Genomic DNA, 14,172 nt, shown 5'->3' on the forward strand with positions numbered 1-14,172 from the left:
ACTTTAAACACACTTTACATTTCACTGTATATTCTGCAGCACCAGAATAATCTGACCGGTTAATCTGGTTAGTAGAGTCATCCCACCTGCACCTGCTGAATTAACTTGCTAACATAGTGTATGATTTGGGGATTATTATAAAGGCTAATTCAACTGAACTGACAAACAGTGACATTTCAAGTTGGCTCTTGGATTTATCATAAACAGAAGTAAACAAACACTGATAGAAGTGCAACAGTACGTTTACATCCAACCAAATAATCAGTTTGTTATCATATTGATGGCTCAATCAGATTGAAAAGCTTTTATGTAAACACTTGAATCAATACGATTGAGGTCGCTCGGATGCTAATTTTGGGGTTGGAGGTGTAGTCTAATCTGTTATCCGATCATCAGGAGAAAAGTATGCATGTAAATGTGTGGATCTTAGTATTTTCTCAATCAGATGCAAAAATACCTTAAGTTCACGCCTTAATTTATCTCTTATTTACACATCACATGTTTCTCGTCACGAAAACATGCAATAGCAAGGCAATGGCAACACGCATTATTAAGGTAACAGGGTCACGCACTGTACATTCTGCAGCGTTCATGTTTTTCATAAAGCAATAAAATAGCGCTGTGCCTTTTGAAAATAGTTTTTCTTTGCATACATCTGAAAACATATTAAGAACAACTTTATCCAACTCAGCTTTGACTTTGTACATTTATCCAGAGATAAATCGGGAACTCGACGAGAGATGCTGTGTGCTGCGTTGGCAAGTCTTCTGATTTATTGCGTAATTTACATTTATGCTACGTTTAAACTGTTTCAGCGAGTTGATTTTTTTCTGCGGGTTAAAGATGAAGGATTTTGTTTGTTAGTTATTGATATTTGGGTCTTTGGAATGCTTTTAGGCTAGTTTTAAATGTCCATTGGGATGGTTTTGTTATGTGAATCTGGCAACCTTGGCTTCCACAAACGTTTGATTCAAATTATATAGAATGTGCATAAAAAAAACATTTTAATCAGATTGCATTGTTTAGATTACAACCTAATAACCTTGTAACCTTCAATATTAGATTGAATTTAGTCAGACTGACAAAATATTGTGCATGTAAACATAGTCAGTGATTCAACAGAACCCAACCAAAGAATTTATGAAGTGAATTATCTTAAACACAGTTTTATGATTGTATATGTTGTTCTGGAATTCATTGCTAGTTTTACTATAATTGTCTGTGGAGATCATTTTAATGTTTCACTGTAATTTTAGATTGATGATATGCAGATTGCACATTCACACTGTTTCTACAGCACAATGGCATTTTCTCTCACAAAAATAGCTAATTATGTTTCATTATTCACATTTATCTGCTATAATTTTGTGAATAACACTAAGTTAGCTCATATTGATGGCCGTTGCCTTGGCTCTCAGGAGAATTTAAGACCATAGAACAGGTGCGAGTTTCTAATGCGAGTATAAAAATAAAAAAGTTTAATTTTACAGCATCTTTACAGCATCCTAACATAAGGTGGGTCTAAACTGCGGATAAACACCCCACCCCATTTAAGTTTTGAGTATTTTTGATGACAATCAGCACATCTCGGGTTAATACCAATGTCAGCTGTGTCTAATCAACAGGTGTCAAACACATTGAGTTTATCAATAGTTTACAGTGCTTCATATTCCTGATTTAAACAAAACACATATATTTTCTCGAGCATATATGACAGATGTTCTTTCCCATGCATGTAGTGTAAAGACAGATTCAGTTTCTTATGTAAATCTCTGTTTTCATTACACTAGACAGAGCTTAAAAGTACATTTGTAATTAAATCTGAAACTATATTCGAATATAATTACATAAACTTGGTGTCAGGATTCACATGTATAGTGTTATCTGAGATGCTTAAAGGGATAGTTCGGCCAAAAATGATATTAAACCCATGATTTACTCACCCCCAAGCTGTCCGAGTTGCATATGTCCATCGTTATTCAGACAAACACATTTTCGGATATTTTAGAAAATGTTTTAGATCTTTCAGTTGATTAAATGTGAAGTTACGGGGTCCACGATCTTCAAGTCCAAAAAAAGTGTGTCCATCCTTCACAAATTAAATCCAAACGGCTCCAGGATGATAAACAAAGGTCTTCTGAGGGTAAACCGCGCGGTGTTGTTGTAGAAATATCCATATTTAAAACTTTATTAAAGTAAATAAATACCTTCCGGTAGCGCCGCCATCTTAGACTCATCTGTATTCAGGAGAGAGTATTAGCGTAGTGTACGCACTTTTCTTAGTGACGTATGACAAATTCGGAGGGCGGGGGCACAGAGCAGCAGCAGAGTAGCCTCCGTAGGCTGCGTAAGCTCTCATCCTGAATGCGGACGCGACTAAGATGGCGGCGCTACCGGAAGGTATTTATTTACGTTAATAACGTTTTTTGTTTTTTTCAGAAGACCTTTGTTTATCATCCTGGAGCCGTTTTGGATTTATTTTGTGAAGGATGGACGCACTTTTTTTGGATTTGAAGATCGTGGACCCCGTAACTTCACATTTAATCAACTGAAAGATCTAAAACATTTTCTAAAATATCCGAAAATGTGTTTGTCTGAAAAACGATGGACATATGCAACTCGAACAGCTTGGGGGTGAGTAAATCATGGGTTTAATATCATTTTTGGCCGAACTAAATGAAATTTTAAGGGTCTAAGGTGAATTACCTGCTGTGTCTCATTACGTTGCCGTGTGATGCCTTGATCAGAATATAATCAATGTAAAAGAGAACATCCATGAAGTCCTGACGAGACATCGACCCACCGTCCTTGTGTTTCCATTCATGCTGTAAAACATGGGTGTCACGATGTTAAATCTCCTCCGTATCAGAACTTGTGCACTGTTAGAGTCTGCAGGAACCAGTGGGCGGGGCACTGACTCTCTCATCTGATTGGCTCACCTCTGTTAAATCAATCTCATGACGGGTAAGCTGGCCAATCTGAAGCGCTGGCATGTGACGGACCATCACTTTGTCCCTGTTGGGGCCGCCCTTAATGATGACCTGTGGCTCATAAGCGGTTTGCCCCGTCTCTTCACGGGCTTCATAATAGATGGCATACTTCAACTTTCCACCGTATGCTGTTATCTGAAAGGAGAGTCACTGTTGAGCATTGCTGTAATGTTCAAAGATAGACTTATATCTGATAACATAAATAATGTGATGCATGTGCAACATCTAAACTGAATAAAAAATTAACACATAACAATTTTAATTCACAGTTTTAACTTTCTTATGAATATTTTTTACATTAAAAAGGTTTTACTGAGTGAAAATAATTAACTTCCTGAAGGATGTGAGGTGTCAGTATGAGATAAGAAAGAAAAACGTCTAACCATGGATCCTTTGAATTGTTTGGGCAGTTTCCAGTAGTAGGGCTCATTCATATGCTGACGGACCACATCAGCGTTAGCGATGATGTCAGGGTGTTGAAAACTCACACCCGCTGTGATTTCCTGTACACTGGATCTGTCCACCAGAGGAAGAATCGTCTGCTCGGGCGTCAGCCTTAACTGAATGACAAAAAAACATTGTCACTAATATAACATTACAACATAGTTCTTTTTTTTGTGTAATATGTATTAAAAATAAAATTTACAATTAATGCAAATGAGCTACAGCTCCTCACTCCCTTACCAAGAATGGTTAAAATAGATCTGATTTCTGTGAATACAGTCTGAGACAATAATTTCTTTAGCCAAATCAGCTCTACAATGTGCTAACAAACATATTTAGAAAAGCTTTTGGGTAATATTAACCAGTCAGTCAGTGGCTGTGTGCGGGGCTTTATCAGTGTGATGTCACATTAACAAGAGAATCAAAACAGCATGTCTAATGAGACTGCTTTGGTTTTTTGTAAATTATAAAAGAGAGGGTGGATTATTTTCATTGTAGGGTTGTTGTGTTCACACACTGCCAATACACATTTATGTCCCCACCATTGATGAGTTTTGTCGTTAAGAGAAAACACTTTCCTCCCAAAGATGAGTTTTTATGGCAATCCATATTTCCACTATTATTCACTAGCTGGCGCTCTTACACAACTTATAAAACCCTATTGCATATACGAATCCAAAAGCAGTAAATACTTTGTGTTTGTTTTGATCTTCATTTTAAATCTAATCTCTCTGATGCAATTATCTTTTTGTTTAAATTTTGGTATTTTTTGAAGAAACCTACCCATATTTGAGAGGTGATAAAACAAGAACAAATGAAGATAGGATGCAACTTTTTGTTTAAAAGCAGAGGATCTGTTATTTATTTACAGAAAAAAAAAATTCTGGAAGAGATTAAACTTTTGTGAAAATAAGAAAAAAAAATGCTGGGACTGGCTGGCAACTTTAAAAAAACACTGGCGGGGAAAGAGTTAAGATATTGATGTTTCAAGATAAATGTGTTACAAAGTAATTTGATTAATTTGTAATGCATTTCTGAGTAAAACCATATTCAGCAGGACATAAAATAGGGTGAGAATGAATTTCTTCATGATGATTTGGTTGTATTGTAAAAAAATGTTATAGGTTATCACACCTCCCACTTAACATTAATTACATAAACAATAAACTAATTCTGAGGTAAAGTCAGTTTTTCAGTTAATAAAGGTAAATGCCTGTGTTTCAGAATAACAATAAGATGTGAAAAAAGGAAGTAAATCAGGTCAATGTTGATTTACTTTGAATAGCCGTTCAACTTCATCTACTGATTCAATGACTAGGTGATATTTACAGACACTAAATAATTACAGTAATAAAAACAGTTTTATGATTCATTACAGATTCAAATCTCAACACTGATTTCAAAAACATTTCAGTCTGTTTTAATTGTCACATGGAAACACAAGCAGTGTTTCATAAAGTCAAATGTCTCTCATCGTTTGAAGCATTTTTGTAGATGTGTATGTGCATGAGTGTGTGTGCATGTGTGCGTTTGTGTGTGTGGATGAGGGTGTGTTTGCATGTGTTTGTGTGGGACCCCACAGGGCAACTAAACTACTCTCAACACACAATCTCACGACTCAATGACTTAGAAAACATCTCTCCTTTTCTCATAAATGAGCTAAAGGATTCTCAACTTCTCTCCAAAAGCAAACAAACTTAAATTAACTTTTGGACTGCAACCCTTATTTAATTTGTTTGTGGATTTCTGCTGGTTGGAAAACGTGTCCTTCAGCCATATTGCACTGCCTGTCTCCATGGACACACTGAGGATTATGGGAGTTTGTGAACCTGCAGAAAAGCCTTATTAAAAACAAACACGGACGTCTCTCTCTCTCTCTCTCTCTCTCTCGCTCTCTCTCTCTCTCTCTCTCTCTGTGTCTCTCTCTCTCTGTGTCTCTCTCTCTCTCTCTCTCTCTCTCTCTCTCTCTCTCTCTCTGTGTCTCTCTCTCTCTGTGTCTCTCTCTTATCTGCTGTTGTGAGTTTGCCTGAGAGAGAGTGACAGGCAGGGATGTATTAATATTTACTGTTTCCCTGGTAACCGCAGCATCTCAGCCCACCTCAGGAGATGATGATGATGATGATGATGAAGAAACACATCAGAACACATAAACAGAGTCACCGGTGGGCTAACCGCATCTCCATTATTACAGCAAGACAAACACTGCTCTATTAAACACGTTTATTCTCGAAGAGCTACACTCTGAAATTAAGAGAATAAACTTTCCTCACAAAATAAAGCTTTAAATTCTTTACAACTAAGCTGTTTTTTCTTAACCATCAGAAAGTATTGTCACGCTTGTTACATGAGCTGTTTTCTCTTACATTAAAATTTTACATCTTTTAACACCCCAGACAGCAGACGACTCCAGGTCAGATTTGCACCAGATCCACACTGAAGCTGCTGACTTTGGCACAGATCCGGTTCGGAATCGTCTGTGTCTAGTACTGAATTGAATTTTAGTTCAACCACTGTCTGAATTGTTGAAAATTCTTTACAAGATAATAGTTAATATTTTGTGATAATTCTCTCTTAAAAGGAAAGTTCACTGTAACTAGACCAGCTGACCCATCAGCTTGACCAGCTTTGCCAGGCTGGGTGGACCAGTTTAAACCAGCTAAGACCAGCCAACCAGCTTGACCAAGCTGGCCAAGCTTGTTTTATCAGTAGGGAGTTATCCGACCTATAGTGGTCAGTCCAGTGTTGGTTACTCAAAAAAAGTAATAACATATTAGTTGCTAATTACATCTTCAATCATGTAATTAGATTACTGTACAAAATGACTCTCTCTAAAAAGTATTTAATTACTTTTTACTAATTACTTTCACTTTTTTACTAATTACTTTCTCTACTTCCTATTTAGTAAATGATACAAACATAAGCTTGAAACAGCTTGAATAAATCATATAAAAGTACATCAATTATTCTGGTTACACTTTTTAAGGGCCAAATCTCACTATTAACTAACTATTAACTACTTTGCCTCAATATATTCCTAATTACAGATTATTAATACTTAGTAAAGTAGTTGTTAAGTTTAAGTATTGGTAGGAATTGAGGGTTAAGGATGTAAAATAAGGTTGTGCAATTACTTAATATGTTTGCAGTTACATATTAACGAGGTCATAGTCATGTATATTTAATAAAAAATTTTGTTGTGTTACTTTCGTCCCTGCAGGTAGGGTCAAAAGTAACAATGCGCTACTTATGTTCAAATTGAAATTATAATGAAGTCATTTCACATTTAAAAAAATTCCACTTGGTATTAATAGACCGCACTTGTGAGTTAATGACCACAGAAAAATTATATCTCTTATGCTTTTTAATTATTAATAAACATCCAATATCTCAGTAATAATAATGCTAATAACTAACCAGTAAATTGTGAGATTGTAAACTGTACTAGATTGTTACCATTATTCGTATTAACTCAATAAAGTATTTAAAGTGAAACAATAAAAACATGCACTTTAACCGTAGACTTTAATGTGTATTATTGTGTTAACATACAAATCAGCGCTGTAAGTTTAAATATGGCGGCACAGCAATAACACTAAATCTTATTGGTGATTCAAAAAATTGATGTGCTCTGTACAAAACCCCTAATGTATAACATACATTATGCCAACAGGAGTGTGTGTGTGTGTGTGTGTGTGTGTGTGTGTCTCCATGTGTTTACTCACCCACATTCGTATGAGTCCTGTAGCTTCAGTACATGAGCTGCTCAAACCAAAGCAGTAACATTGACTGCAGCCCAGTGGATTCCTGTGAGTGAGACCGAATGATCCCACCTTACAACGATTACACCTCACACCATCCACATTAGCCTGCAAACACATTAGCATTAGCATTGAAAGAAACAGATGTCCTCAGAGATGCCATGTAAACAGCAAAGTTCACGATTTCCAAACAAAAACAGCATGTGACAGGAAAGATTTTAGAAACAGAAACGAGAAGCTTGTAGTATTATTGCAACACTTACATGGATCTTGTGAGTAAAGACGCTTAAATCATTGTGTTTAAATGGGGCTGTGTTTCTGAAAGAATCAACTATTTTTCATGTTATACCTGATGGTACAGTAGTGGTGTTATGTCCAATCCTGATGACCTTGTATGGATCTCAAGTGAAATGTGGAGTTTGTGTCATATGGAGTTTAATGTGAATTTGCTCATTTTATGCTTTCAAACTCTCCAAAATGTCCTGCCACATAAATGGTTAATGCAATACTTGTAAACACAGATGCATATCCTAATATGCACTGAATGCGCAGTGCCTATTTCATTGGCTATTTAAATTGGCTCTCCTGATTTTGCCAAGTGGTTGATGTCCTCAGGGCAACATTATGTTGATCCTGGGACAACATTTCAATCAACCAATCATATTTCAGAAATAAGTTTACAGTTTGTTTTAAGTTTAAGCTTACAACCAGTATTAATAATATTAATAATAATATTAGCTGTTATTAGACCATTGTTTTTCACTTATCATGTCCCTCTGATTTTAGGGTTTGGTTATGGTTAGGGTATATTTTCAAAATATTTTGCCCTGAGGACATCAACCACTTGCCAAAATCAGCAAAATCAGTTTGAGCATTTAAATTACACAATATACTATGACCTTACATTATATTTTTAGTCTATGTAAGTGTATTTGATGAGGTAAAGTCTCTGGACAGAACATTGCTGTGTCTGAAATAGTCCCCTACATTCTCATTTACTATTCCCTACATAGTCCACTAATATAATTCACTCGAAAGAGAGAATTGGGACACTTGAGCACTATGACTTCGGCGCTAAAAATGGATGAACTATATAATGGTGTTGAGGACTGTTTCTGACAAAGCCCATATGGCAAAAAATACATTTATTTGGCCAAAAATATGTTTAAAATATATGCTAAGTAAAGCTTAATTCAATTTATTTTTTAATTTGATATGTATTATTTATTTTATTTTAATTTTGTATTTAATTAAATTAGTGGCAAAAATATATTTTTCCTGACCAAAATATATAAGTTTGTATTCAATGTATAAGTATTAAATGTAAAAAATATAAAAGTATATTTTTGCATTTGAAAATAAATTTAATTTTAACCTTTTCAAACCTGTTATGTTACAGGTTTGTAACATACAAAGTTTTTCTTCCAAAGCGATGTGAATATAAATGCTTTAATATATATTTATTTTAAAAACATATGACCAAATATACAAAAAAATTAAAAAATATATTTTGGAATATTTTGAAATATATTTAAAATTATATTAAAAAATATATTTATTTGCCGTTTGGACGCCAATGTTTAATTATTCATTATTTTGTGTGTCTTTCATGATGGTGTGATGATGTATTTTAAAACAAACCATTTTGCCTGAACAGATTCAAATGCCCTACAAAAATCCATCCAAGAAGCCAAAGTAACATAAACTTATACTACTTTAAAGGTGCAGTCTGTAGATTATAGCGGCATCTAGCAGTGAAATTGTGAATTGCAACCAACAGCTCAGTCCACTGTTCATTGAAATCCATAGAGAAGCTACGGTAGCCACCACAGGACAAACATGTTGTTGTCCAAGACAAAATACAGTGGTGACAAAATGCACACTGTAGAGTAGTTTGTCCGTTTAGGGCTACTGTAGAAACATGGTGGCACAAAATGGCGGCCTCCATGTAAGGGGACCCGCAGTGTATGTAGATAGAAATGGCTCATTCTGAGGTAATAAACACTTAACAGTTCATAATGTAAGGTCTTTATACACTACTGATAATATAGTTAAGTATATTATATTGCATTTCTGTCATAAGATCCTTCTAAAAGTTACACACTGCACCTTTAAGGAAACCAAACTTGGTGGATATTAACAACAAAATCATTTAAAGGTTCAAAAATTTGGATGTTGTAAGGATGATATTTGGGGTTTAATACTTGTACAGTGAGTTTATACCTTACAGGAGCACTGTCCACTTCTGTCTGCACATGCGCAGAGGCCGCTGGCTGCATCGCAGGTCTCCACAGACGAGCCGGCCGCCGTGCACTGGCAGGAAATGCATTGTGGGAAGTCTCTGTAACCCAGTTTACATTCGTCACATTTCTCACCCCTAAACTGATCACGGCACGCGCAACAGCCCGTGTTGATATTACACTGCTGCGTCGTAGAACCCAGTGCGTTACAGCCGCATGCCTGAAGAGAAAGATAGCAAACCAAAATATTATCAATCACAATGACTGAACACTCGGTCCAATTAGAATACAGAGGCGATAAGCAGCTAGGCAGCACATGAAATTACTCATTTTTTGTGATATATTTTTATGTATTTAAGATTTATAGTGTGTAAATAATCAAGCAATAGTCAATTGTATGTGCGGGCACCAAGGGACCCATTATGGGGGGTGTCGTAAAGGCTTGGGACAGCCCTGTTAGAACATAAAATTCACAAACAAAGCTCTTTACATCATTATCTATGTGTTAATGCTTAACAAAGCAAAGCAACCAATATGCTGCACTTCCATAGAACCTGATTATACCATCCTGGCGCCGTGCCGGAGTTATTATCAGGCTTACATTAGACTCTGATGGTTTGTCCTGAACTGTTAAGATGAATGCTAACAGATGCTAAAAGCAGCTGTTCATGTAAAGCGTCATTCACTTATGATGTTTGTGAATCATTCTGGTCAGAATGACGTCTCATGAAAGCAATCTATGTATGCAGTAGACAGCCAGACAGCTCATCAGGTTTTAAAAATGTTTTTGTCAAATATATTAAACAAGACAGAGTGAACAGCTCAACACTTTCAGCCCAAACCTGACTTTACACCGTATGAATTTAACTTTGATAGACAGACAGTATGAGAACAGATGAGTGTTACCTTACAGCCGGTGGTGATGTCATGACCCCAGTGGTTGGGTGCACATCTATCACATCTCTCTCCTATGGTGTTGGGCGGACAGATACACTGACCTGTGTTAGCATCACAGTTGTTTCCCACATGGGTACATTGGCATGCTGAGAGATATATAGAGAGAGAAAGAGTCACAGCCTGTCCTTCTTGCGCCATTTAAGCTGTACCATCAATGTTAAACATGGTACCCACATGGAGTCTGTGAGTTGCCCGCCAAAGCACATTTAATTAATAGCTTCAACTTTAATATTTATTTATTACATATTTTTATATTAGCTTGGCTTCTTTTATGTATTTTAACATTTTGAACAATGATAAAACAGATCAACCCTTAAACCAAAATATTTAGGCTATATAAAAGAGTAGCCCTCCAGCCCTTGATCACAAAAAGGTTGGAGACCCCTGCACTAAACACTTCATCTATTGTGAAATGGACTCATTTGAACTACTGACAGGAATCTTTCATTGCTTAGAAGTCAAGGGTTGATCCATGATTATAATTTATACTTTTTCCATGTAAATAAAACATCACTACTTAAAGCTGCAGTCCGGCATTTTTCATCTTTGTCGCCATCTCTGTTCAAAATCTGCAATTGCAGCTATTCACGGAATGATCAACTTTACGTGGGTTGTATATCGGCACGGAACAGTGCGGATGAACAAAATATATTGAGGAGAATCTGTCAATCACCATGTCGCTATGGATACTGTCATCCTGGCTGACTTCATTATCTAATTATTTATGCGATTTAAAGGCTAAATAATGGTGTATTGGGATGATAAACTTTAAATACACACGTGAGTAAGATCTTCAGTTATGCCTGGACAATAAGGAAAAGTAAAGATGCGTTCATCTTAGTTAGATACTTTATTTATACAAGTGGGAAACTTTACAGATAAATGGAAGATCGACTGATAATATTAATAATATTCCTGAAGTAAGTCATTAATTTTCACTTATGATGACGGAAAGACGTGCACAAATTTCCAGCGAAAATCCACCATTACCACCGGAATTAAAATCATTATTACAAGCTAACCGTTTTGAATCGAGCTAAGGCAAGCAGATAGTTTTGAACACCGACTGGTTATGTATTTTCTTAAAAATGTTTTTTTTTTTTACTATTTTTAAACCCAAATAAGTGCCGGACTGCAGCTTTAATATAATCGCACTATTTTTCTGCATGATAATGCTATATAAACGGTACCAAATAAAACATAATTCTACTGACAAAAAAGGCTATGCACACATTTCTGGCAGCAATATCAAAACTGCAATGACAATATATATATATAAACTAGTATTTTACAAATAGATTATACAATTTGATGTATTATTGGTATTTTTCTTAATCATGCACATGCACTTTGTGATGCGCATGGTAATGCAGAGTTTTTGGGGGGCATCTGTCTGAACACATTCAAGCCAATATTTCATGATTAATGTGGAGAGGTCAGGACTACACAAAGCCACAGCTATAAAAACCACCACAGCGACCGTAAAACTGTCCGGCTGGTTTACAACAAACCTAAGAGACCTTTATTATGTGTTGCTTTACATATCACACTCCACACCTTGCTATGAGAAAAAAAGTTTCCATTTAATCTCAATGCTGTCTAGAAGACTACTTTTGATTGTACATGTGAAATACAGAAGCATAGGGTCAGAGGTCAAGGGTCAGATGTTAATAATCTTACGTGTACAGCCTCCCTCCTGGAAGCTGAAATGTCCCGGAGCGCAGCGGTCACACTTCTGTCCAGAGACACCGGGCTGACAGCGACACTGACCGCTCTCATCACAGTCAAAGGACTTTGATCCGAATGAGTTACAGTGGCACGGGACGCAGCCCTGGTTGCCCTGCATGTGTCTGCCCGACTGTAGATGAGAACAAGAACAACAAGATTCAGTGAGACAGACATGAAGTGAGAAAGTGTTTAAATGTCATGCTGGTAAAAAGGTTATTGTCGTTTTTATAGTTACACAGCTGGGTTGCATTTTTCATGAATGAAACAAAAATTGGTATTTTTAAGCAATAAAGGCACAAAATCATTTTTTCTATGTATTATTTTTTGACAGAGAGAATTATTAAATGCTGCATAACTCTCAGTAACATTAACACGACAGTATCTTATTTGTTTTTACAAAATTGTGTTGACTGCATTCGTGAAGCTTAACCATTTAATCTGGATATCATGATAAAATAAATATTTGGTAACACTTTATTTTAGGATAGTAAGACTATATTACTTATTACTAATTTAATTGTTAATATGGGTAAGCAAATAATTAATTGTTATCTGAATAAATAGTATGATTATGTTGGCCAATATTTATTAAATAAACTTAATAATAAATATTTCCGTTATCTGTACTTTGGGTTGTTGTTATGCAACCATGGATTATAATAACCCAACACACTGAAAAAAATGATTTAATGATTTAATCAATTTTTTAAAGGTAAGTGGTTGCAATCAATTTATATAAGCTACATTTAAACAAAAGTTTTATATTTTATTTTACTTTACTAATTTTTTTGATTAAATGTAGCTTAAATAAATTGATTGCAACCGCTTACCTTAAAAAATTGATTAAATTCAATGAATCATTTTTTTCAGTGCAGTTGGGTTAAAACAACCCGGCATTGGGTCAATTTTAACCCAGCGGTGTGTTCTGTCCAATATTTATCCATTATGGGTAATGGGTATTATGCATTTACTCAAAATAACTATTAATTATTATCTTATATTCAATAATTATTAATGGTCTGTAATTTGTTAATAGAGTATAACCATATACTTAATTAATGCATTATTAATTAATTATTATGGACCCCTAAAATAAAGTGTTACAAAATAGTTTTTATTAATAACAAGCACAAGTTTATCATTAATTCCAACCAATGATTGGACCCATGTGAAATAATCTAAGCCAACTCTATTCAGTTTGACCCGGTGAAGTGGACAAAATTTTAGGTAAGTTTTAGTACCTCCTTTCATTCAAAACAACCAAAAGTTGTACTATTTCCATTTATCCATTTATGCTTCAAAAATTTATCCAAACCATCTTACAATGCATGCGTTCCTTGAAAATCAAACTTATGACCACGTTGCCGGCATCATGCTACTGTATACCATTTAATCTACCGAAAAATTAACATTAAAACATCCTGCACTGTCAAAAATCCCTTTTCTAGGTTAACAAACACATAACAAATCACATCACTCAATAGACATGCGGTAATTACAAACCAAACCATATAAAAACATCCTGCAACTACTTGCTGTGATACCTTTCGATTCTACAGCTCTTTTAAACACTTCTCTAACTCTCTCACGTAAACCAATGCTGATGGTAATTTTATTTTAATGATCAAAAATTAATATCTGTTGATGATGAGTCTGTAGCTACTGGTGTTGGATGATTGACAGCCATCTGTCTGCTGGGGAACAGGTGCGCTGTCACCGTGGTAACCAATGCCTTCCTCGCATCCACTGTCAGTGCCCAGCAGCAATGCCAAATACGGTACACATGCACACGTGTGCGCACACACACCCACACACACAAGTATCACACAGAATGTGTTTGTTAAAAGAGCTGCCATCCACCAATATAACAAAACTCTTTTCCAACAGAAAGCTGTCTGATGCTTTTAAAAACACTGATAAACATAAAAAGCACAGTGTGTGACAGTGACATGAGCTTTGAGCGTCAGGCTGTCTGCAAAAAACAGCTCAACTCACTCCGCGCTGACGGGACAGAGAGAAATCGAGAAATTAAACCAATGCAAACTGTGCACATTA

At 35.6% G+C, this 14,172-nt stretch overlaps 1 protein-coding gene across 5 annotated transcripts in view; it reads right to left on the minus strand.

Moving 5' to 3' along the window:
• The window catches only part of lama2 (laminin, alpha 2), a 260,335-nt gene that overhangs the window by 59,773 nt on the left and 186,390 nt on the right, over positions 1–14,172 (minus strand). For all 5 annotated transcript variants that reach the window (XM_065268827.1, XM_065268826.1, XM_065268825.1 and 2 more), the window contains 7 exons: positions 12,070–12,247; positions 10,339–10,475; positions 9,416–9,652; positions 7,157–7,300; positions 3,374–3,550; positions 2,940–3,125; positions 2,707–2,825 (listed from right to left, as the gene is read on the minus strand). In XM_065268827.1, coding sequence (XP_065124899.1) covers positions 2,707–2,825; positions 2,940–3,125; positions 3,374–3,550; positions 7,157–7,300; positions 9,416–9,652; positions 10,339–10,475; positions 12,070–12,247 — 1,178 coding nt within the window. The remainder of the gene's footprint in view (positions 1–2,706; positions 2,826–2,939; positions 3,126–3,373; positions 3,551–7,156; positions 7,301–9,415; positions 9,653–10,338; positions 10,476–12,069; positions 12,248–14,172) is intronic.

This window comes from Paramisgurnus dabryanus, chromosome 12, assembly GCF_030506205.2.
Source record: "Paramisgurnus dabryanus chromosome 12, PD_genome_1.1, whole genome shotgun sequence".
Taxonomy (NCBI): Eukaryota; Metazoa; Chordata; class Actinopteri; order Cypriniformes; family Cobitidae; genus Paramisgurnus; species Paramisgurnus dabryanus.